Consider the following 22,147-nt stretch of genomic DNA (forward strand, 5'->3'; position numbering starts at 1 on the left):
CCTTACTGAATTAAATTCAGGTATTTTAGGAGATCAGTGTATTAAAAATGCAAATGTTCATGTATTAGCGTGGGATTGTAGAGAACTTGTAGATAGGCCTCCGTGCAATATCTGAGAAGTACTGTGAGCTTCGAAAGACTATGCTGAACAATGTAGCAGACACTAATAATCTGTTGGGACAATACGTGTGACGTGGAATTTCTAGGAAGAATTTGGAAGAGGGGACTGCAAATTCTCACCTACTGACTGAGCCTTTGAAGCTTTGCCCTGAGGGGAAGGTTCAAAGACTGACTTACTCATGAGGATGCTTGTTCTGAGCTGACGCTGTGATGAACTTGTAACCACAGGGAAATCCCGGTGTGGGACTGGGAGAACTGTCCACCATCCAGAGCCCTTGTTGGAGTCAGGGGCTGATCTCTGGTAAACCTGTTACCATGCCTGTAAGTTATTTTATTGTTTTAATGTGTTTTCAGTATAATACTTTTACCTTAAGAATAAATGTGCTTGCTTAGAAAGAGTTGTGGGGTAGTTTAATCTGTGGCAATAATACTGCGTGCCATCTCTGAGGGGAGAAGTAAAGCAGGTGGGCATCAGCAGTTTACCTTGCTGGGGAATAACACAGTGAGGGTAGGGAACTATTCAGCCTGGAAATCCCTGGTCAGACAAGAGAGAGAGAAGCCATTGCTGGGGAGCTGGAAACGTAGAGTGGGTGCCCTTGCTGGACCATAGAGGGGGAATACAAGTGCAGTTGCCCAGAGCCGTGACACGAGGGTGCTGGGGGTATGTGTGTGTCTGGGTAAGGTGAGTAGGTTCTAGGGTGTTTGCTGGGTATTGGGTGGTGGAGTGGGTCTGAAATAGCTGGGAGTGTCTGGGTGCTGCTTGAGGGTAGCAGGGCGCTTTCAGGGGTGGGTGCATGTATGGCTCAGGTATGCAGGTGGGTCCTGGGTGCTGTTGGGGATGGGTGGATCCTGGGATATGACAGAGCCGGGGTTGGTGAATAGGTGCTGTCTAGGAGGAAAGCAGAGGTCCGTCAAGGGGGCTGAGATCTCTTTGGAGAGCAGGGGCCCGGGGTGTAGCTGGGGGTAGTGGAGTCTGGTCTGGCTGGGATGCAGGGATCTTTCTCGTGGTCTGGAGTTTGGCTGCGGGCAGAGTGTCACCGCCTGGGGGCCGGTGTGCCTGGGGCTAGTACTGAACCCCTTTCACCTTCTGTAGTGGGGATGGCAGACAGGAGACCTGACGTCCTGAAGCCAAGTCCCACAGCATCCTCTAGCAGCCAACAGTGGGCCCTGCAGCTTCTGCCTGCATCTCAGCCAGACGCCCGATATTCAGACTGAGATTTGGACAGGCAGCTGGGCTACACATGCGTGACTGTCACACGAGAGGCACTTGGCAGCCCTGACCTACATTCTCTGTGTGCAGAGGGGCTTGGACAGCATGTGAGAGAGGATTCTCCCCCCGCCCCCGTCCACCCCTCACATCTTGGGATAGGTCCAGGGCTCAGGAGTTGAGCCTAGAGTGCTATACAACTCTTCAAAGGGAGTGAGTTATCCTTCCCAAAGCATTATTTAATACTGGGCATTTGATACATGGGCCCTTCCTAGGGTTTGAAAGGTTTTTTTATTCATAAACTTAATTCTGGTCTCATTCAGAATTTCATTTGTTTGCTGTTTGACTGTGTTCAACGGGTTGTTTGATTTAAAAAGAACAATTGCATGTGACAATTGGGTGCAATAAATGCTGTCTTTGCCATTTTTTTTTTAATTTCAGTACATCTCCAAACAAAAACTCTTACCTGACTATAGTTGCCTTCAGCGTATCCACACTCATAAAATACTTGCAGTAAATGACTTTGTATCTGTCAAAACCCGTTTCTTATCCTTTCAAAGCATGGCTTTGGTAAAGTCCCACGGCTAGATCTTCATTTAACATAAATTGGCCTCTTTGCATTTAATTCAGTGGAACAATGCTGAGGATTTGGCTCTCATCTTTCACAGATTTTCATTTTGCATATTAAAAAAAAAAATCTCTCTGCCAATTCTTCCTCCCTTCTCTGTCTCATGACATTTAAAGGCAGGTAATTATGCAGCCATCTGTGCCCTTGTCAAGTGTTTTTTTTAAAGTTTGCAGTGTTGTTGTAGCTGTGTTGGTCTCAGATATTAACGAGATAAGACGGGTGAGGTAAAATCTTTTATTGGACCGACTTCTGTTGGTGAAAGAGACGAGCTTTCTAGCTACACAGAGCTCCTCTGCAGGTCTTCTTCAGCTCTGTGTAAGCTTGAAAGCTCATCTCTCTCACCAACAGAAGTTGGTCCAATACAAGATATTACCTCACCTGCCTTGTCTCTCTGTTTTTAAAACAGATCATTTTTGTTTATTACCTCATAGAATTTATGCATCACATTATGATATTTTCCTGTTCATCAAATGACTTATGTGTCTGTCCTCTCAGCCTCTGCAGGTTACTTATCCTTGTCTATTTTAACCTGCAAGGCCCATGTCCATGCATAAAAGATTCCTTTTTGTTTTCCTCCTTCATGCCAATGCTCTCCTCCATCACTTTCAACCCAACAAAGAGCTCCCTACCACACAGTAGTCTCCAAGCAGTGGAATTCATATTCCTGATTCATATTCATTCCTGGCAACCTTAAGAATAACACTATTCACGGTGCCACATTCATCTCAGACCAGCTATAGAATATGCAAGAATGCCATCACCTTCAAATGTGCTTTGACTTCATGAAGTTTCTCTTATTATTGTAATTCATCTTTATAGGACATGAAAGATATAGATGTGGTGCTCTACAGGCAAGTACAATGTCAAAGGGCCCTCTGTCCTTGGATCCAGTCAAGCAAAGCCGAGCTCAGTCCAGGAGCTGAGGGACAAATGTGCTGTATGCCCCTGATCACTGTGGTTGAACTGGTCTCAAGAGCTGGTCTTCACGGAAAACTTTTATTGGCTTAGTTACATCGTTCAGGGGTGCAGACCGTACTAGGTCAATGGAAGAATTCTACAGTTAACCTAGCTCCTGCTTCTTGGGGAGGTGGATTAACTACAGTGATGGGAGAACCTCTCCCATTACTGCATTGAGTGTCTATACCAGGGGTAGGCAACCTATGGCACGCATGCCAAAGGCAGCACACGAGCTGATTTTCAGTGGCACTCACACTGCTCGGGTTCTGGCCACCGGTTCGGGGGGGACTCCGCATTTTAATTGAATTTTAAATGAAACTTCTTAAACATTTTAATTTAATTTTAAATGAAACTTCTTAAACATTTTAAAAGCCTTATTTATTTTACGTACAACAATTGTTTAGTTATATATTATAGACTTCTAGAAAGAGAGCTTCTAAAAACGTTAAAATGTATTATTGGCACACGAAACCTTAAATTGGAGTGAATAAATGAAGACTCGGCACACCACTTCTGAAAGGTTGCCAACCCCTGGTCTATACTGAAGTGCTGCAACTGCGCCGCTGTAGTGTTTTAAGTGTAGACCTGGCATAAGTTAGAGTAGCCCTGAGGTTGATCTAGCAGATGCCCTGTTGAAGTGCCTCCACACAAAAGGTTATTGTGTCAATGGAGGAAGACTGGAGCAGAACAGGACTCTGGCCACGTCTTCCCCAACATACTCTCTGTTTTGCAGACTCAAAGAGGCATTGGGCTGGTTACACTGGCTCTGTGCTACTTGGGGACAGAGGTGCTGGAACTATGGATGCTGGGGGCGCTGCCGCACGCCCTGGCTTGAAGTAGTAATAACAAACACCAAACACATGGTTTCCATCATCAGCACCCCCACTATAAACATTGTTGCAGCACCCCTGCTTGGGGACTCCCCATGCGCTACAGAAATCCTTAGTTGGCCATTTATGTCAGAGCAGCACAAAGCAGACTTCACATAGACCAGGATCTGGCTCAAGCTCCCTGGCCCAGGGACATTCTATATAAAAGCAAGACAAAACCTCAACAGCAGGGCAACAGTGAGAGGGAGAAGGGCACTGCTATAGCAGAGGGGGAGGCTACCCCTTGGAAGTGCCGTTTCCCCCCGGCTTGAAGTTGTTTGTTTCACATAATTCTTCTTTGTAAGTATATAAAAGTGTTATTATGTATAGCTAGGAGTGTCTTCCAACGGAGGGCTTGAATGAGAGGAGTACAGCTGGACGAACGCTGCAAAACAATTCACTGTGAATTAGCTTCTATTGTGTTTCCGCCCCTTTCTGGGTTCACTTCCCTTGAACAGTCCAGTGAACGAGTTTACAGCCAGCCATGTTTGCTAAAGCTGTGAATTTGAAACAAACACTACAAAATGTTTGAGAAGAGTGAATTTACAATTTATAATATTCACCCCAGGAAGCTGATTCCAAGGCTCTGAACTCATCTAACCAGGGAATAAGAAACGTACCATGGTGGCTACTCCAGAAATCTGACTCGCCACCGGGTTACTGCAATTTCACCCTGGTGTAGCAACCCTGGTTCCAGCAGAGTTCCACTGGCACAGAACGGGAGTAGCAGAGAGGTGAAACAGGCCCTAGGTGTTCACTAAAAACAGCCCAGATTTTAACTGTGGAATATTTGCAGCCAATTGCTCCAGAAGAGTTAGAGTACAGACCAAAACGTATCCCAATTTATTTGGGGGTATTTATTTGGGGAATAATTTTGGATTCACACACACACTTGAGAAAATCACAGTCTCTTTAGGGTTAATTCGTTAAAAGACAGGGAGGTAGAATCTTGCGGATGTAAGTGAAGGGGCAGAGATGTGCGTTTGCAGGAAACAGTGCACTAGATAGGAACGCCTGTCAAGGTAGCTTGCTTTAGTTGTATGCATTAATTCAATTTCCCCATTGATTAAAGAGTCATACTAATGACAGCAGACTTTGTACTCATGGGGTATGTCTACTCTGCAATTAGACGCCTGTGGCTGGCCCCCACCAGGGCTTGCAGGGGTCAGGTTAAGGCCCTGTTTCATTGTGATGTAGGTGTTCAGGCTTGGGTTGGAGCTCAGGCTCTAGGACCCTGCGAGGTGGCAGACTGAACTCAAACGTCTACACTACAATTAAACAGCCCTTAGCCCAAGCCCCACAAGCCTGCGTTAGCTGGCACGGGCCAGCCATGGGTGTCTAATTGCAGTGTAGACATACCCATGGACCCAAATTCTCAGTTGCCCCACTCCTTGTGCAGTTGTTTGTAAAACCCTTCTAAATCAGAATAGTAGCATTTTGCACTGATATAAATGACAACATAGGGCGCAGAGCAATGGCACATCTGGTTGATGGTCTTTCCTCTTAATTCTTTCTCTGAAATGGCAGGGAGTTCATCCCCTAAAATCTATAGATCTCTGGAACTATACAAACACAACTGTCTTTTCCCTGCAATGACATCTCCTCCCCTACCCCTCTGCTGCCCTTTGATGGCAAAGATTCTCCGGGAGCCATGCAAATCAGGGAATACAATATAGCATGAAATTCACGCCATTGCAAAAGAGCAGTGCAAGGTCTTTGCACCATTGCAGTGTTGCCAGCTTCCCTGATATTTGGTCTTCTCCTTAAAGCCCTAGCAACTGGGGTCAAGTGATTCTATAAGAATCTCAGCTTTCTTTTAAAATAAAAAGTAAATTCCTAGTCCTCATGGTTGAAAACTTGAAACAAGTGGACCTCAGAGGCTCAAAACCGGAAGGCAAATAAAAAGAAGCAAAAATGTATTATTATTTTTTTTAAATCTCATGGTTTTTTGGGGACTGACTTCTGCTTTTTAAGAACATGTGGAGTTGACTGTACTGCCAGTGTCCCACTTAAGCCTTCCAAATAGGCTGTGAGTTTTAACTGTTGCAGCAGTTTCTCGCTGGCCCTCCGCACGGGTGTGATTTTTTTCCATTTTGATTGCACAATCCTATTAGCTTTATAAAGGTATGTTACGGTGCTTTGTTTACCCTGCAAGACAAATTGGTGATGCAGCATTGCTTACACATGCTGCTTCATTCCTTGGTGTTTCATTTACTTTTCATTAAGTATCTCAGTGAGTCTCAGCAGCAATCTGCAATGTTGGTAGCTGGGCATCCCCACAGACTTGTCTTGCTTAGTAACAAAATGAAGCCAAATACCACTTTTAAAATAAATCAGGACTGCCCCCCAATTTTTGGTGTTTCCACTGGGACAGAATGTGTCCTTATCTTAGTCAGCCCAGCAGTGGAATAAGGTCCCATCCCAAGTCACGTTTGAGCTACTCAGAGCCTGGCTCTGGAGGTTCGTCTGTACTGCACAGATCTTATGGTGGTAGATAGAGGACATGCACTGCATGCCCCTAGCATGAGTATAAATAGCAGTGTAGATGGTTAGGGGCTGCTTAGACGAGTAAAGACATGTCTGAACCCTGTGGGTATGTACCATACACAGCTCTCTCTCTCTCTCTCTCTCCATGCCCAAGCCGTGCCTGCCCTATCTACACTGCTATCTTTGGCAGTATAGTTTCCTGCTGCCTCCCTGATGGCAGAGCCTTTCCCTTGCCATAGATCAGAGCTAGCGTGGGAATTTACACCATTCCAGGTCTAGTATACACATCCCTTCTTCAGAACCCTGCCTCACGGCCAGCCCCGGGACGGGCGTTGTTATTTGCCAGTGTCTATATTCACACTCTGTTGACACACTTTTAACGTTCTTGGGCCCGTCACAATTCTCCATAAAAAAGAAGATCCAGCCAACATTTCCCTTCCCTCCCCATGACTAGTCACGCTCATGGATGCTCCCAAGTTCAATTTATGACCCAGTCAAGAGAAACAAATATGGGAAGTGTCTTGAGAGCTTCCTTTCTTACTGATTATTGGTGTGTCTTTTGTCACCTATTTTAATACGAGGTTAGTTGGTCTTATTAATTAAAATCAACACTGCTCCTTTGACCTAGTTGGATATGCCTGATCAGTATATAAATAAATAAGCCTGTTTTAATTAAATTACTTCCAAATTGTCAGTTGTATGTTGGACAGAAATCTGACCTTATTCAGTACCTAATTTAGTTGAGTTTCGAAGTCTCCATCTGGAAGATAAAACCGAGAATTGGTTTAAACCACTTGGGTGCTAAAAATAGATTAGGGCCTCTGGAGTCGCTGTAGATGTCACAACATCAATGTAGGTGTAATCTGGTGTCTAATATCCGTTTTACATGGGTTGTGTCACACAGGTTAAGAGTCTGATATGGGTTAAGATTATGATTAAGAATGTGCAGGATCTCACAGTTCTACTGGATCTAGAGGGCAAAAAATATAAATATATAAATGTGAAATATAAAGAAAGGATGAATCTAAAATGTCTGCACAGTATAACCCCTCGAGAGTTGGTGGAAGTGTGGTGGAAATATTTTGTCAGCTGCATTATTAATATTTGTTTTGTCTTTCAGGTTCAAGGTGAAGAACAAAAATCTTTCCTACACAAAGATTTTTGCTTTTCCCCTCCTTTTAATTTTATTTATAGTTTTGTATACAAGCATAGGGCCAGCAACAGAGCTACACCTATTTACATCAGCTGAGGATCTGGCCCATAAAGGGTTATGTACTACTGGGATATATTTTAGGCAGTGATCTAGAACGTTACTCTCTATACAAGACATATAATGCGAAAGGGTTTCATAACAAACTTTTCCTCTTTTTCTCCATTGGAAGGCTTTTCTGAAGAAGGCTGATTTGCTGTGGGACTTGAGGCCTGCTTTTCAGAGGCGGTAGGTAAGTACCCACAGTGCCCACTGCCCGCCATTTTGGTTGGATTGGTGTCCACTCATTTTTTGAGATGTATGGACTTGCAAACCTGGGGAACATCTGGGTGACGTATTGTAACTGCGCTCACCAGGCAATCCTCTTGTTCTGTAGCAATCCTTGTCCTCACATTGGTCGATACTAGCTCCCACACAGCACCTGCTGGGGACAGTCCTTGCAGAGCCCTCATTTTTGATCAAATGATCCCCTTTTCCTCTGAAGTTAATGACCCCTTTCTCTCTGAGATCAATGACCGGGTTCCCGGACTTACGAACATCTGACAAAAGCATAGCCCTATGTGTGCAGTCTCTGCCACCAATTACACACATGCAAAGTGAAACAAAGTTTGAAAAGAGAGAGACAAAAATCTCTAAATAAAAATTAAAACACAGTAAAAGCAGAGCTGGGCTAGCACAGAGAACTGTGAGCAAGCGAGGCTCAGCTCTTGGTTACAAAGGAGTAGTTAAGCAACGGAAAAGCTAACACTTTTATAATTTCCTTGTCTCTCTTTACAGCTGCACAACTCCTGTGAGCGGCATCCCATTTTGGTGTGCCATGGGTGCAGCATGGGAGGGTTCTACCTCTTAGTTTTTTCTATTCTGACTAAATCAGTCTAAACACTCAGGGCCAGCTTGTGAACCCCTTCCGCACAAAGCAGTTCCACTGATGACAACGTCACTCATGTGAGGAATGGCTTTACAATCTGTCCCTAAACCCCTACATTCTATGCCCCGATATGTAGGTGGGAGCGAAAAAAAAGCACTTCAAACATTGATGGTAACAAATAAGGGGAAAGACGGGTTTTAAATTCCATGCGCTTTCTTCTAGTTTGTTTGCAAAATGTTATGGTTCATGAAGCAACCTTGTCATAGTAAAACTGAAAAATATGTTAGACCAAGTCTTTGCAGTGTGAAATTCTGCAAGGTGTTCTGAAGTTCCAAGGCAGGTGAATGGTTCAGGGGGAAATGTTAACCAGCTGCATTCAAACATGCTCAGCCGCACCTATCTATTGAGCTACCATCAATACAGTATTATTACTGGGATTCAATGGCTGAGCTTGCCTATGATCCCTGACTCCTTGGCACAGCTGAGGGAGCTGGGTCACAATTTGGCTTACAGTGTTATTTTCAATAGGGTACTGTGTGTAGTTTGACGAGTGGGTTCTTTGGGGTGGGGTGGGGTGGGGAAGAGAAAACTGCACCAATCACGTTGCCTCTAAAGGTCACTCTAGAAGAGTCAACAACACTGTTGAAATATCTGTGGGCAATGACTGATACAAGTTTGACGCTGTCAGACTCAGATGCCCATGTCATCAAAACACTCCCACCTCATCTCTAATACTAACAAACATTGACACTCTATGATTCTTGGTTAGTCAAAGCTACTGCATTCCAGGATGATGCAGAACTTGGTTAGGTTTTCTAATATACCCAAGGAAGGCACAAAGATGGGAAACATTTTACAAGCAAGCAAATTAAATAAAGCTCCAAGAAACATAGTTCAGTATTTATTATTATTATTTATAAATCCTATTACAGTAGTACCTAGATGCCTCAACCCAGATCAGAGAGCCACGGTGCAAGGTGCTGTACAAACACAGAGTGAGAGATGATCTCTGCTTTAATGAGCTTACAATGCAAATACATGAGATGGACGAAAAGTGGGAAAAGCAGTATTATTTACTTTTTATAGATGGGGAGCTGGGGCAGAGAGAGATTAAGAATGACTTACCCACAGTCACATTGGAAGTCAGTGGCAGAGCCAGAAATGAATCCAGATATCTTGAGTTCCAGGCCAGCACCTTAACTGCTATATGATCCTAAGCACAAAATATGCATTTCCTGGTTTAAATGTCTTATTTCTTGTTAAAGGAAAGAAGAAACAACTAATATAAAGTCTCCGTGTGCGAGAGAGAACAGTGATTCACTAATACTCTGCACCTGAAGTGAAACACAAAAGATCAACGGTCTCACAGCTGCCATTGCAAGCAGGTAGCAACTTCTCTTCATTGGAAGGTGCAGCTCACAGAAAACAGAATTACCACATCCCCTTTTAGGGTATGTCTATACTTACCCGCTGGTTCAGCGGCAAGCAATCGAACTTCTGGGTTCGATTTATCGCGTCTTGTCTGGACGCGATAAATCGAACCCAGAAGTGCTCGCCGTCGACTCCGGTACTCCTGCTCGGCGAGAGGAGTACACGGAGTTGACGGGGGAGCCTGCCTGCCGCGTCTGGACCGCGGTAAGTTCGAACTAAGGTATGTCGACTTCAGCTACGTTATTCACGTAGCTGAAGTTGCGTATCTTAGTTCGAATTGGGGGGTTAGTGTAGACCAGCCCTTAGATACATAGCTATATGTACCACAGTAGAAATATCCTGATGTTAAAGTCTCATGATATCTTATGATCTACAGTTGCTAGAAACAAAAGCCTCATCCCATTGGAAAAGGAGGATTCCTAGATTTCTAATGACTGAAATCTCCTTATTCTAGCTCCGAGGGGTGTGAATTACCAGATGGAAAGGCCCACATTTTTTAAAGTGGCCATTAATTTTGGGTGCCCAATTTTAAACACAGCCCGTTGAGCGCCTGCAGAAGCCATGTCTGAACAGGAGGCCCAAGCTGTCTCAAATTGGACACCCAGAAACCACAGCACCCAAATTAGTGAAGGAAAGAAGGAATAACTTCTATGGTACATTGTATATTTTGAAAGAAAAAGCAGCAGCTGTTTGTGGCTGCTCAGATGATGGGCTGCTATAATCAGTCCTGGCAAATATGAGTGGGCAGACTGCAGGTGCCAGATGTGGTATATATAAGTGTTTGTACGAACAGGTATTACAAGATTATAATACAGCAGCAGTGCCTATTTTAATGGGAAATGGGCACATGGATCCCTTTAGGCAGCTTTCAGGCATATTATAATGTGCTCTTTTTTCAATCTTACAAGGTACAATTCAATATGAATGAGAGAGTGGATTCCAATTCTTCACTCAGTTGGCCTCACATGCAGAGTTTCAATGGCACATACAAGTATCCATACCCAGACCACAACATTTCCTATGTGGACTTCTACCTTCATCAGCCACTAGTGGCAGCCATCTTCATCGTCTCCTACCTCCTCATCTTCCTCCTGTGTATGCTTGGCAATGGAGTGGTTTGCTTCATTGTTCTGAGGAGCAAGCACATGCGCACAGTCACAAACCTCTTCATCTTGAATCTGGCTGTCAGTGACTTACTGGTGGGGATATTCTGCATGCCCACTACTCTCCTGGATAACATCATAGCAGGTAGGTAGAACCTGATGATATAACTGTTGGCGCGATCATGGAAATCTCCTACAGCGTTTGGTCCTCACTCGGGATGTGAAAATGCTTCAGACAAAATAAGAACCAACAAGAATCTTTGCCTAAGCCTGCCCTGGACTAGAGCCCTAAATATATATCAAGTTCAAGAACAAGCAGAGCCAGATCTTTGGCCCCTGCTTTGGCTTCTGGGCATCATGAGAGCAGTTCAAAGGGCCAGGAAGCTGCAATCACAGCATAGGTGGTCTCACTACCCTTAGCAAGGGTGAACCCCACCCCCACAGTGGTAAAAAGTCAGCACAGCTAGCTCTTCACCGCCACTTCCAACTCCCCCTGGCATCAGGGATGTGTGTTGGAGGCATGAGTTACCATGCCCTGAGGCTACTCAGATGTACAAAAGGGAGCCAGTCCAGTCCCTGGCTGCCAATCAAAAGCTAGTTTTGAATAATCTTTAATGGAATTGTACATCAGAGCACATTAAAATGTACCACATTTTCCTGAGTCAGCGGGAGGTTTTCTTTAACCCTATGACTTTTTATGGAATTATACATAGTAGCATATTAAAATGCAAATTAAAACTTAAATACCAAAATCAGAAGAAGCACACATCTAGATTTATCAAACTTTTAAAAAAACCTGTACACCATCTACTAGTTAGCCATATATGTTTTTTAATTTTCAACCAGGAATAAAGTTTCCTCTTTCTAATAAATCCCTCCAACAGCTGTCTTTAAAATCTGGTAGCAGCTGTCTTTCAAAACTGGTAGAGAACCCCTAGAGGTATCACAGGTTTAATCTCTATTCATATTCCATTTGCTCAAAGTAATACCTTTCTTATCTTTTTACATTTATTAGAAATTAGTACCTATTGGCTTAAACTGCATAAGAGGCCTTTTAATTTTAGTACATTTTTACCTAATTAATTGCATAGGATATAAAATACCCTATAGAAGCAGTTTATAAGTATGCATTTGTCACCTGTCATGGAAATTTATCATTTGTGAATTACAAAGAATGTATTAGTTTCAAGGACACAGCATAAAGAACCATTGACCAGAGTTGTGTTAGACTAAAACAAGCATACAAACAAAAAACCCCAATATTTTTGACCAGTAGCTATTGACAAAAGAGCCTGTCTAGCATTTGTGTACCTATCAGAGAAATATTCATCTAGATTTATGTATCAAATTTTAAAAATCTATTTAATTTCAAATTATTTTAACACATATAATGGTATGCATAATACGTGAGCAGTGCAACATAATGGCACTCAAACCACATGGGATATAGAGACACAGTTTGGAATTTGTCTGGTTAAGACCATAGCCCATTGTATGGGTTGTATTACTTCTAAGACATTGAATAATACGTGTTTTGTTTTTTAAAGATAAGTCAAGACTTTGTGTTCCAAGTATCTTTTATTTTATGTTTTATCTAAGCTCCCACATGCATTCTGGATCTCAGAGTCTGCCGTCAATATTTGAAGAATGACTGCATAGACTTTGGTTTTATTGCTACTGATTTTCGTTTTCTGAACATATAAAATAAAAGGCATCTTTATTTTGTTTTTTGCCTAATCTTAGCCCATACACTAGTGTACAATGTTAAAATAGTAGAGGAATTTTTACCCTGATTACTGAGCTAACACCAACTTTGCTGCTATCGTTAAATGGAGATTTAAACTATAGTACCCACCAAAAGGAGCACACATCTACAGTTATCTAACATAGCTAAATACATTTTTCCACATTCCCTCTTACATGTTTATTTAAAACTAATAAAGAGTTCCTAATAGTATTACAAGCCCTGAGCCTCCCGCCCCCAAATATTCCTATATTTCTCCCACCGACTCATAAATGTTATGTATTTCTTCCCGTAACTTTGAATTATTGGAAATTAGCCCCTTTGGCTCAAACTATGCAAGAAGTCTGTTAATTTTGGTAGTTTTGCCTAATGGAAAACATAGCATTCAAAAAACAAGAGAAAACAAACAAACAAAACCTCTGGCAGACAGTTTACAATGCTGTATTTCTTTCTTATATTGGATGTAAGTTAAGCAATTTTAATTTCCAGGAGAATACAAACCCCTCATTCACAGAGGTGTATGATAATAAAAAAGAGCCAGAAAAAAAAGCAGCAATCCATAAGTTTGTAATGGTTTGCAGCACAGAGATAAAAATGTTATTTGTTGTTCATTAGGCCTCTGATGAAACATCAAAATGTTTATCAGAAGGAAATGGAGAGGCTGGTACACAATGAACATCTCTTTTACCACCCTATTACCATCAGATATCAGGAAAAGAATGCTAGGGAAGTGTGGATGGGAGTTTGTGTGGATGACAGCTGTTGCAATTTTTATCTCTATACTTCAAACAGATAGAAAAGTATAGACTGTGAAAAAATTTTCGTGCTCTTTTTTTACTATAATACATCTGGCTTTTTTGCTGCCCCGAGCAAAAAGAAAAAAAAAATCGGGGCGGCCAGAACGGCAAAGCAGGAAAACAAAAACAAAAACCTGCGGGGCGGCCAGAGCCAGGGTGCAGGGGGACTCCCTGCGCTGCAGACGTGCCCCGGCTAGCAGGGGTAGGGAGAGGGAGCGGGGGGAGAGAGAGAAGGGGGGGGGCAGGGCTTCAGCGGGGCGCTTGCCACGCAGCCCCGACCGCCGTGCCGCCTGCCGGGAGGGCTCCGCGCCGCTCCGGTCGGCGGGGAGGAAAGGATACGGGCTGCCCTGCCGGGCCTACTACAGACCTGGCACCAGCTGGGGCAGACGGAGCGCGCAGCCTGCTCCCAGCAGGGCGCTCCCCTCCTCCGCGCCGCCGCCCCCTATAGGGCAGCCGGATCGGCGGAAAAAAAAAAAAAGCTGCCGTGCCGACCTAGGATTGGGCAGTATGCTGCCCCATAGAATCTGCCGCCCCAAGCACCAGCTTGCTCGGCTGGTGCCTGGAGCTGGCCCTGTCAAAGCAGGACCAATTCCCAACTAAATCATCCCAGCCAGGGCTTTGTCAAGCCTGACCTTAAAAACCTCTAAGGAAGGAGATTCCACCACCTCCCTAGGTAACCCATTCTAGTGCTTCACCACCCTCCTAGTGAAAAAGTTTTTCCTAATATCCAACCTAAACCTCCCCCACTGCAACTTGAGACCATTACTCCTTGTTCTGTCATCTGCTACCACTGAGAACAGTCTCTAGATCCATCCTCTTTGGACCCCCCCCTCAGGTAGTTGAAAGCAGCTATCAAATCCCCACTCACTCTTCTCTTCTGCAGACTAAACAATCCCAGTTCCCTCAGCCTCTCCTCATAAGTCATGTGCTCCAGCCCCCTAATCATTTTTGTTGCCCTCCACTGGACTCTTTCCAATTTTTCCACATCCTTCTTGTAGTGTGGGGCCCAAAACTGGACACAATACTCCAGATGAGGCCTCACCAATGCCGAATAGAGGGGAATGATCACGTCCCTCGATCTGCTGGCACTGCCCCTACTTATACAGCCCAAAATGCAGTTAGCCTTCTTGGCAACAAGGGCAAACTGTTGACTCATATCCAGCTTCTTGTCCACTGTAACCGGTAGGTCCTTTTCTGCAGAACTGCTGCCTAGCCATTCGGTCCCTAGTCTGTAGCAGTGCATGGGATTCTTCCATCCTAAGTGCAGGACTCTGCACTTGTCCTTCTTGAACCTCATCAGATTTCTTTTGAAATGAGGGGGTTGTATGCTGAATCCTGGAAATATAACTTCCTTCTCAATTCACAAATGATGAATGTTTAATCCAGGTGTGACAGTCATGGAACTGCTATATATTAAGCTATGAATCATATTTAATAATGATATGAATATTGTAAGTGACCTAGTCAGTGAGGTAAACTTGCTGTATAATTATGAAAATTTGGAAAATCCATACAATATATCTCATCACTTCCCCTTTTATTCTTCTGACCGTTTGCATTTATTTATTTATATTTGAGCTAGTTGCATAAAAGCATATTTTCCTAATATATATATATATATATATATATATATTATTTATTTATTTAAAGATTCACATAAGGATACATTCAATAGAATATAAAAACTTTTTGTTTTCCAAAATGGTCGAATGGCAGTGAAAATGCACACAGGTCCAGAAATGATACCGAGGCATTCTGGAAATTTAGGAAAGGGCTGGCAGGACCTTCAGAGCCATGCAGCCAGCTCATTGGATAAAAAGAGGGTGGGAAATGGGAGGGACATGCTGTCTAAAATGAGCTTTTGATTGGTGCATTATTGCAGTTTGGGACATGGACACCTGCCAACCAATACATTGTGATGAAAGGTATAGAGTTATTACTATGACTCTTTGCAATCAGTGTTGGGAATTAAACATGTTCAGAGGTGGTGAAGGAGGCAGTCTCTGTTAGATGTACAGTCACACTCCATTAGCCCTACTCACACTCAGACATTTGTAAGGGGGCTTGAAGTAGTCTTTGCTGGTGGAATTTACATGCTGAGAAACCAGAAAGTGTAATTTAAAATAAGACGTGGTCGTCTTCAACACACATCTTCCTATATCTTGTTCTTATTGCTTTTCTTGCTACATTCCTCCTTTCTACCCCATGGCACGTGCGTTTCCCCAGATTAGATGCCATTACTCTGTTAGATTCAGTAGACTCTGTTGGTCAAACTCAGAGATGACATGTAAAGGATAGTGTGTAAGTTGTTGGTAACCAGGAATGAGTTTAAGTGATTAACCAATTCTAATGAGCCTAAGTTGATACATACTGTGGGGGGCTAGGACAAGGTGAAAGTTATACCTCTGTAAGGTAAGGTCCCTGTTTTATATGGAAGCATGTGAGACCATTGCAGCTATAGTGTCTATCTTCCTTTCCTCTCACATGATGCTGCTCTAACCGGTGCTCAAGCTAATGCTTCAGATGCATGTGTGCTGCTATCAGGGTCATCAGAAGAACATCTCTGCCCCCTTTTATTACCTTGTGGTGGGTCACTGTGCACCATCACTCACCTGGACTTGGACAGCATTATGCCTGGGGGGAGCACTTCAGCTCTGGGAGGGTTCTGGGAAGGATGCTCCTTCGCTGAGCCTTCAGCATTGAAGTGAAATGGAGGCAATTTACCTTTCTAGGGTTATTTCAATTTGTACCTTCCAGGCTGGCCCTTTGGGAGCATGGTCTGCAAAATGAGTGGGATGGTCCAGGGAATCTCCGTCTCAGCCTCTGTTTTCACTTTGGTTGCAATTGCAGTTGACAGGTAAGATGATGTAAAGCTCTGAAACCAATATTCATTAAAAAATCAAAAATATATTGCTCATCATCCCGGGATCCCCAGCATTTTTACAATTACCAATTCATCCTCATTACACCCTGATGAGATGGGGTGTATTGTGCCCATTTTCTGGATGGGCAGAATGAGGCACAGCTAGGTTAAAGTGTGGCTGGCCATCATCATTTTCCCCCCACTTAATTTCCATAAAGATGGTAGAGGAGCAGGCACTGCAGGGGAACCCCCTTAGTGTGGCTTCAGCTATCCCACCTGCTGCTTGCAGAGCTGAGAACAACGGGTCTAAAATTCTGATCTGCTGCTGAGAGAAGAGAAGCCTGTGAGTCCCCATCCCCCAGCAGAGCAAGGAATTCACCCATCCCGGTCTGGGTAGAGTGCCCTGGAGGAGACTGGCAGATCCGTCTTCACTACCCGCCGATCCGGCGGGTAGCAATCGGTCTATCGGGGATCGACTTACCGCGTCTAGTGAAGATGCGATAAAATCAATCCCTGATGGCTCTACCGTCGACTCCGGAAATCCACCGCGGCAAGAGGCGGTAGCGGAGTCGACGGCGGCGCGGCAGCGGTCGACTTGCCGCCGTCCTCACAGCCAGGTAAGTCGACCTAAAATACGCCACTTCAGCTACGCTATTCACGTAGCTGAAGTTGCGTATCTTAGGTCGACCCCCCGCTGTAGTGTAGACCTAGCCCCTGTGTCTGCTACTCTCCCTTCAGGTGGCAGATCAAAGAGGTGCTGGGACCAGAAGGGCCCCTCCCAGGTCTGTAGCAGCAGCAGGAGGGGTGGCAATTCCGTGCTCAGAGTCTCAGGACTTAGCCCGCTGGCCTACTCTAAAGAGCTCCTCCCCCCTCCCAGCTGGTCCATCTTTTATGAAGGATGTGTGTCTTCTCCCAGCCCCCAGCCAGGCTGCTCTGGGTCCCTCCTGGGGGTAGGGGAGGATGTTATAAATGCTCTTTCCCAGCCTCTACTTCTGCCCCTTCAATGCTGTGGGAAGGGTGTTTCTCCCTTGTTCCCCTCCCAGAATACCATTGGGGGCAGTGAGGTAGCCAGTTGCTCCGCCTCAGTCCCCTGCTGCCTCTCTCATCTCATTTTGGGAGCAGGGGTATGTCTCTCCCTTCCTGCTGCAGATTCCTAGCCCTTCCTTCTCCCTTCAACTCCACCCTTGCCCTTCTTTGAAGCAGCTGCAGGCTCTTCAGGCAGCGTCCGCTGGCCCCACCCCTGTGGCAATGTAGAAGTCTGCCTAAGCACGAGTTTGGATTCAGTCGAGGGATGTTCAAAATTAGCATAAAATACATGTTTTTTCAACGAAAGATTGGCCATTTGCTGAGTCTGACCCTTTTTTAATGGCAAGTGCTGTCAGTGAGTAGGACCACATTTGATGTGACTGTCCCGTGTCGTACAACAGAGACGAGGCAGAGCTGTGTATACAGCGCTGCATCTGGGGGCCTGGCCCAATGCTCTGGCCAATAGACCAAACCCCCCAGGCTGTGCCCCTCCTTCCTAAGCTGTGCAGCATGGTAGAAAACTCCTTGTTCCGCGAGTACGGTAGGCCCAGCGAGAGAGGCTGTTTTGCAGTGGAAGTAAATGTTTATGAATCAGCCATTCCAAAACTGTGGTCCATGTGCTACCCATGCATACTTCGCTGGTGGCCAGCAGAACTGATTGGTCACATGTTGCTGGCTCCTCCTCCTTATGTCCAGCTGCTAAGTGACATTGAGACACCTAAAACTACATGAAATACTTTCCTAATGCCACCTTTCCACGTCAGCAGCAATTGCCGTTGCCACAGGGATGTTATTCAATTGTCTTTGGGCAGGGAGGTGGCCCAGCCAATCGTGAATGAGAAAGGAACGGTCTATAAGGCAATTTCTGACATATGGACCACATTGTCAAGTTTGAGGACCCCCGTTACAAATCATGGGCCAGATCTTCAGCTGGTGTAAAATGCAAAACTCCGCTGACGTCAGTACATTGATTTACACCAGCTGAGGCCCTCACTGCACATCCGTATTTCTTAGGTTTAAAATAAATGATTGAACTGGGTTTTATTGACCTTGATTATGTGGCTTTTAGATTTATTCTCTGGCATTCTGTTCACTACAGGTTCCGATGCATTGTTTACCCATTTAAGCAGAAGCTCACCATATCAACTGCGGTTGTCATTCTAGCAGTCATCTGGGTTCTGGCTATCGCCATCATGTGTCCGTCTGCAGTCATGTTGCAGGTACAAGAGGAAAAGTATTTCAGGGTGATCCTTGGCTATAGCAATCAAACCAGCCCTATATACTGGTGCCGGGAGGACTGGCCCAATCAGGAAATGAGAAAGATCTATACAACGGTGCTGTTTACCAACATCTACCTGGCCCCCCTTTCACTCATCGTCATTATGTATGCTAGGATAGGGATCGCGCTCTTCAACAAAGCAGCACCTGTAGGGGGAAAACAGAGCCAGGAGCAGCGCCACTCCGTGTCCAAGAAGAAGCAGAAGGTGATCAAAATGCTCATCATTGTGGCTTCACTTTTCATCCTGTCCTGGCTCCCCTTGTGGACTTTGATGATGCTCTCAGACTATGCCAATCTGACGGAGGTCCAGCTGCAGATCATCAACATTTACATCTACCCCTTCGCTCACTGGCTGGCCTTTTTCAACAGCAGCATCAACCCGATCATCTATGGCTTCTTCAACGAGAACTTTCGCCGAGGCTTCCAGGCAGCCTTTAAGCTTCAGCTCTGCTCCGGGGAAATGATGCGCAGGGAGTTCTACTCCCAGCGGGGCCAAAGCAATGCCATATTACCGGCAACCACCCACCAGCTGCTGGAGGACCAACCTTCTCAAAATGCCAAGGATGAGGAGAAACCAATTCAGAGAGGGAACTGGATGAACAACCAGCAGAACTTGATGATGGAAGACCTAGAAAAGGCAACCAACAACAATGGAGTAAAATGAAATTTGCTATGAACTGGTTTATTCCTTGGCAGAGTCTGATGTGGTGTGAGGTTCACACGATTTAATCCCTCACTGGCAAAAACAAAACAAAACAAAACACATCTTAAGATGTTACTATTGTAAAGTATATATAACTTGTAGAATAGCTGGTTGCTTGGACTAGATATGAGGCCTAATTCTGCCCCCCTTTATACCAAAGTAAATCAGGAACAACTCCATTGAAGTCAGTGGCATTACACAGGCATAAACATGGTATAAGTGAGAGCAGAATGAAGACCACTGATTTAAATGGAGATGCTCCTGATTTACATTTGGTGTACTGGGGAGCAGAATCAGGCCTGTATTGGTTTAGTTTTACACTGTTCTCAGAATAGGTGAAACAGGGTTGCATAAAGTTTTGTTAGAGAAATGTTACAGCATGTAATGCTATTGCTATTAATCCATACAACAGTTTTGTCAGAGTAGAATCTGAAGAAGTTATTGATTTATTTAATATCCACTTAGATGTTGGGGTTTGGACTGGGTGCGAATCATGGAATGATTCTGCTGTAACATTTTCATTATTTTTTCATTAGCCAATTTTGGACACAATCAAAATTTTATTTTGCAGATTAGGATGGTGGTTTATGAGACTAATGAAAAATCCTCCACTTTTAATTGAACAGTGTCCATTTTACAAAGTCAGGATAATCCAACAAACCCTCATTTTTACAAGTTAGCTGTTAAATTCACTTCATTTATTAATAGCCCCTCCCAGTATCACTGTTTTATATTTATTGCTCAAGCATAATAGCGGGTTCCTGAAATCATTCATTCTGCTATGTTACCATTACCATTAACTCAAATGTTAGAGATTTGCTTAATAGACCAGCATTAATGTTTTAATATCTCTGAATATAGAATATTGTGCCACCCAGCTTCCAGGCAAATGTATAATTTGTATTCACAGTGCTTCTGGCCTGGAGATATTGTATGCTGACTGTTTTTTTTAATATATCTGCCTGTTTGAACTGGTGTGAGGTGTGCAGCTTCTATGGCTTCTTATTTGTTCCCCTTTCTGGCTGATTCTTTAGTTAATTTTGTGATTGAACTGTCATTCAGTTTATCTGTCTCTCAGTCTGAGAAATAAAAAGGATTAAGGATGTGAGAAATAAAAGAAAAGCTGCTTTTATGCTGCAGTTTTGGTGGGTTCTCAGAATCTTGTTCTTATATTTTTTCAAATCTTTGATAAAGAAATATCTTGCCAAAATATCGTGTCCAGCGTCTAAGTTGCACATTTTGATGGTAGCTATTCTAGATACCATGACATCATTGCTCTACCAAGAGACAGTAACAGGAGTATTTTAAGGTTCCGATCCTCCAGTCAGATCCGCAGGGGCAGAGACTTGCACCCCCCACACAGAGCTTCACTGAAATCAAAGCACACACGCTTCTGAAGTCACTGGGGTTCCACATGGACGCAAGGCTCCATCCACACAGAGCTGGGGCTTCACAAGGCGGACATGATGAAGGCCTATGGAATAATATAGAATATCCACCTGTCAATGCAGAATTGTTCCCAACAGTTAGTCCAGGCTGGAATATTCATCACAATACAGTTATTTTTGGATGAAACTTCACTGTTTTTAGTTCATGAAACCACCACACAGCTTACAGGAATCAAAACATTTCAACTAAATTTCAAATGAAACATTTTTCCACAATGTTTTTTGATTAAAGTGAAACAGCAGTTGGGGATTTTGAAAAAAAAACAACAACTGCTCTAATTTTGCAGGTAAGATTTCATGAGGCATTATTACTAAGGCTAGGATTTTCAAAGGAGCCAATAGGATTTGGATGCCTGACACCCTTAGTCTCCTTTGAAAACCACAGCATAAAGGCTTGACTGAAATCCAGCTATTAAGGCCCAGATCCTCACATTTACTTAGTCATTTACTGATTTCAGTGGAATGTAGGTGCATAAATACCTCTGAGGATCTGGTCTTATGAGCCTACTGCATTCCTTCGGCCCACTACTCTTTCCTTCACTCACTGCACTTTTAAAAAATGGGCTTAGGGTTGCCTGGCATGGTTTGTTCTTCACGGATTCCTGAGGCTTATTCCTTTATACTCTACAGGCCAAATTATGGCTGGCTTGGTGTGAGCTGTTTACTGCTTGTGGACTGGTTCACATTCTCTGAGTTGCCGGTGAACAAAGGTGTGACATGTGTGTTAGGAATACAGCTATTTCAGGTGAGAAATACCCTGAGCTTCATCAGTTTCTCACCCTATTTTGTATTTATTATACCTGAGAATGTCCAAATCATTCAATGTATGTCCAAAAAGAAAGAGAGCGCGCTTGTTGTACAGCAGCATTATTATTTACTGGCAGTGAGGCTGAGAGGCAGATGACATTATCAAAGGGAGATACAACCTCTGTGCTCTTCAAAAGTATGATCAAATTAATGTGCCCAGTTTAATGGTATAAACCTTTCAGGCCTACATGAGTTACTCCTGCTACAATTTGATACAAGAGTGGCATTCAATAAACTAATAGTTGAGATGGATATTGCAGTGGCTTTTTTCTGCCTAAGATGTTTTTGCCACAAGGTGCTCCTTCTTGAGTAAGGTGGTGATTCAGCAAAGCATTTAAGTACATGGTGAATTTTAAGTATATACTTAAGTCCATCCCAGTTTTCAGCAAAGCGCTTAAGTGTGTGTTTAACTGAAGTCTAATTGAAGTCAATGGGACGTGCTTTACTGAAACAGGGCCTAGAAAACAGATGCTGACTGCTGCTAGTGGTTCAGAAGGTTTACCCTTCATTAAAGGACATGGTTCACAAAGTACATGGCGTCTACTGCTTTGACTTAACTAAAAAGTAGAAAGGAAGTTCTGTTTTGTGAGGGATTTTTATA

The 22,147-nt window shown here is 43.8% G+C and overlaps 1 protein-coding gene across 1 annotated transcript in view; it reads left to right on the top strand.

Moving 5' to 3' along the window:
* Positions 1-19,526, top strand: part of NPFFR2 (neuropeptide FF receptor 2) — a 38,145-nt gene extending 18,619 nt beyond the window's left edge. The window contains exons 2-6 of the mRNA XM_026653350.2: positions 7,650-7,709; positions 9,611-9,730; positions 10,685-11,024; positions 16,178-16,277; positions 18,409-19,526. Of these exons, the coding sequence (XP_026509135.1) occupies positions 10,697-11,024; positions 16,178-16,277; positions 18,409-19,252 (1,272 nt within the window). The 5' untranslated portion in view covers positions 7,650-7,709; positions 9,611-9,730; positions 10,685-10,696 and the 3' untranslated portion in view covers positions 19,253-19,526. The remainder of the gene's footprint in view (positions 1-7,649; positions 7,710-9,610; positions 9,731-10,684; positions 11,025-16,177; positions 16,278-18,408) is intronic.
* The last annotated feature ends 2,621 nt before the right edge of the window (positions 19,527-22,147 follow it).

The sequence above is a fragment of the Terrapene carolina genome, unplaced genomic scaffold, assembly GCF_002925995.2.
Source record: "Terrapene carolina triunguis isolate 2854851 unplaced genomic scaffold, T_m_triunguis-2.0 Scaffold136, whole genome shotgun sequence".
NCBI classification, from domain to species: domain Eukaryota; kingdom Metazoa; phylum Chordata; order Testudines; family Emydidae; genus Terrapene; species Terrapene triunguis.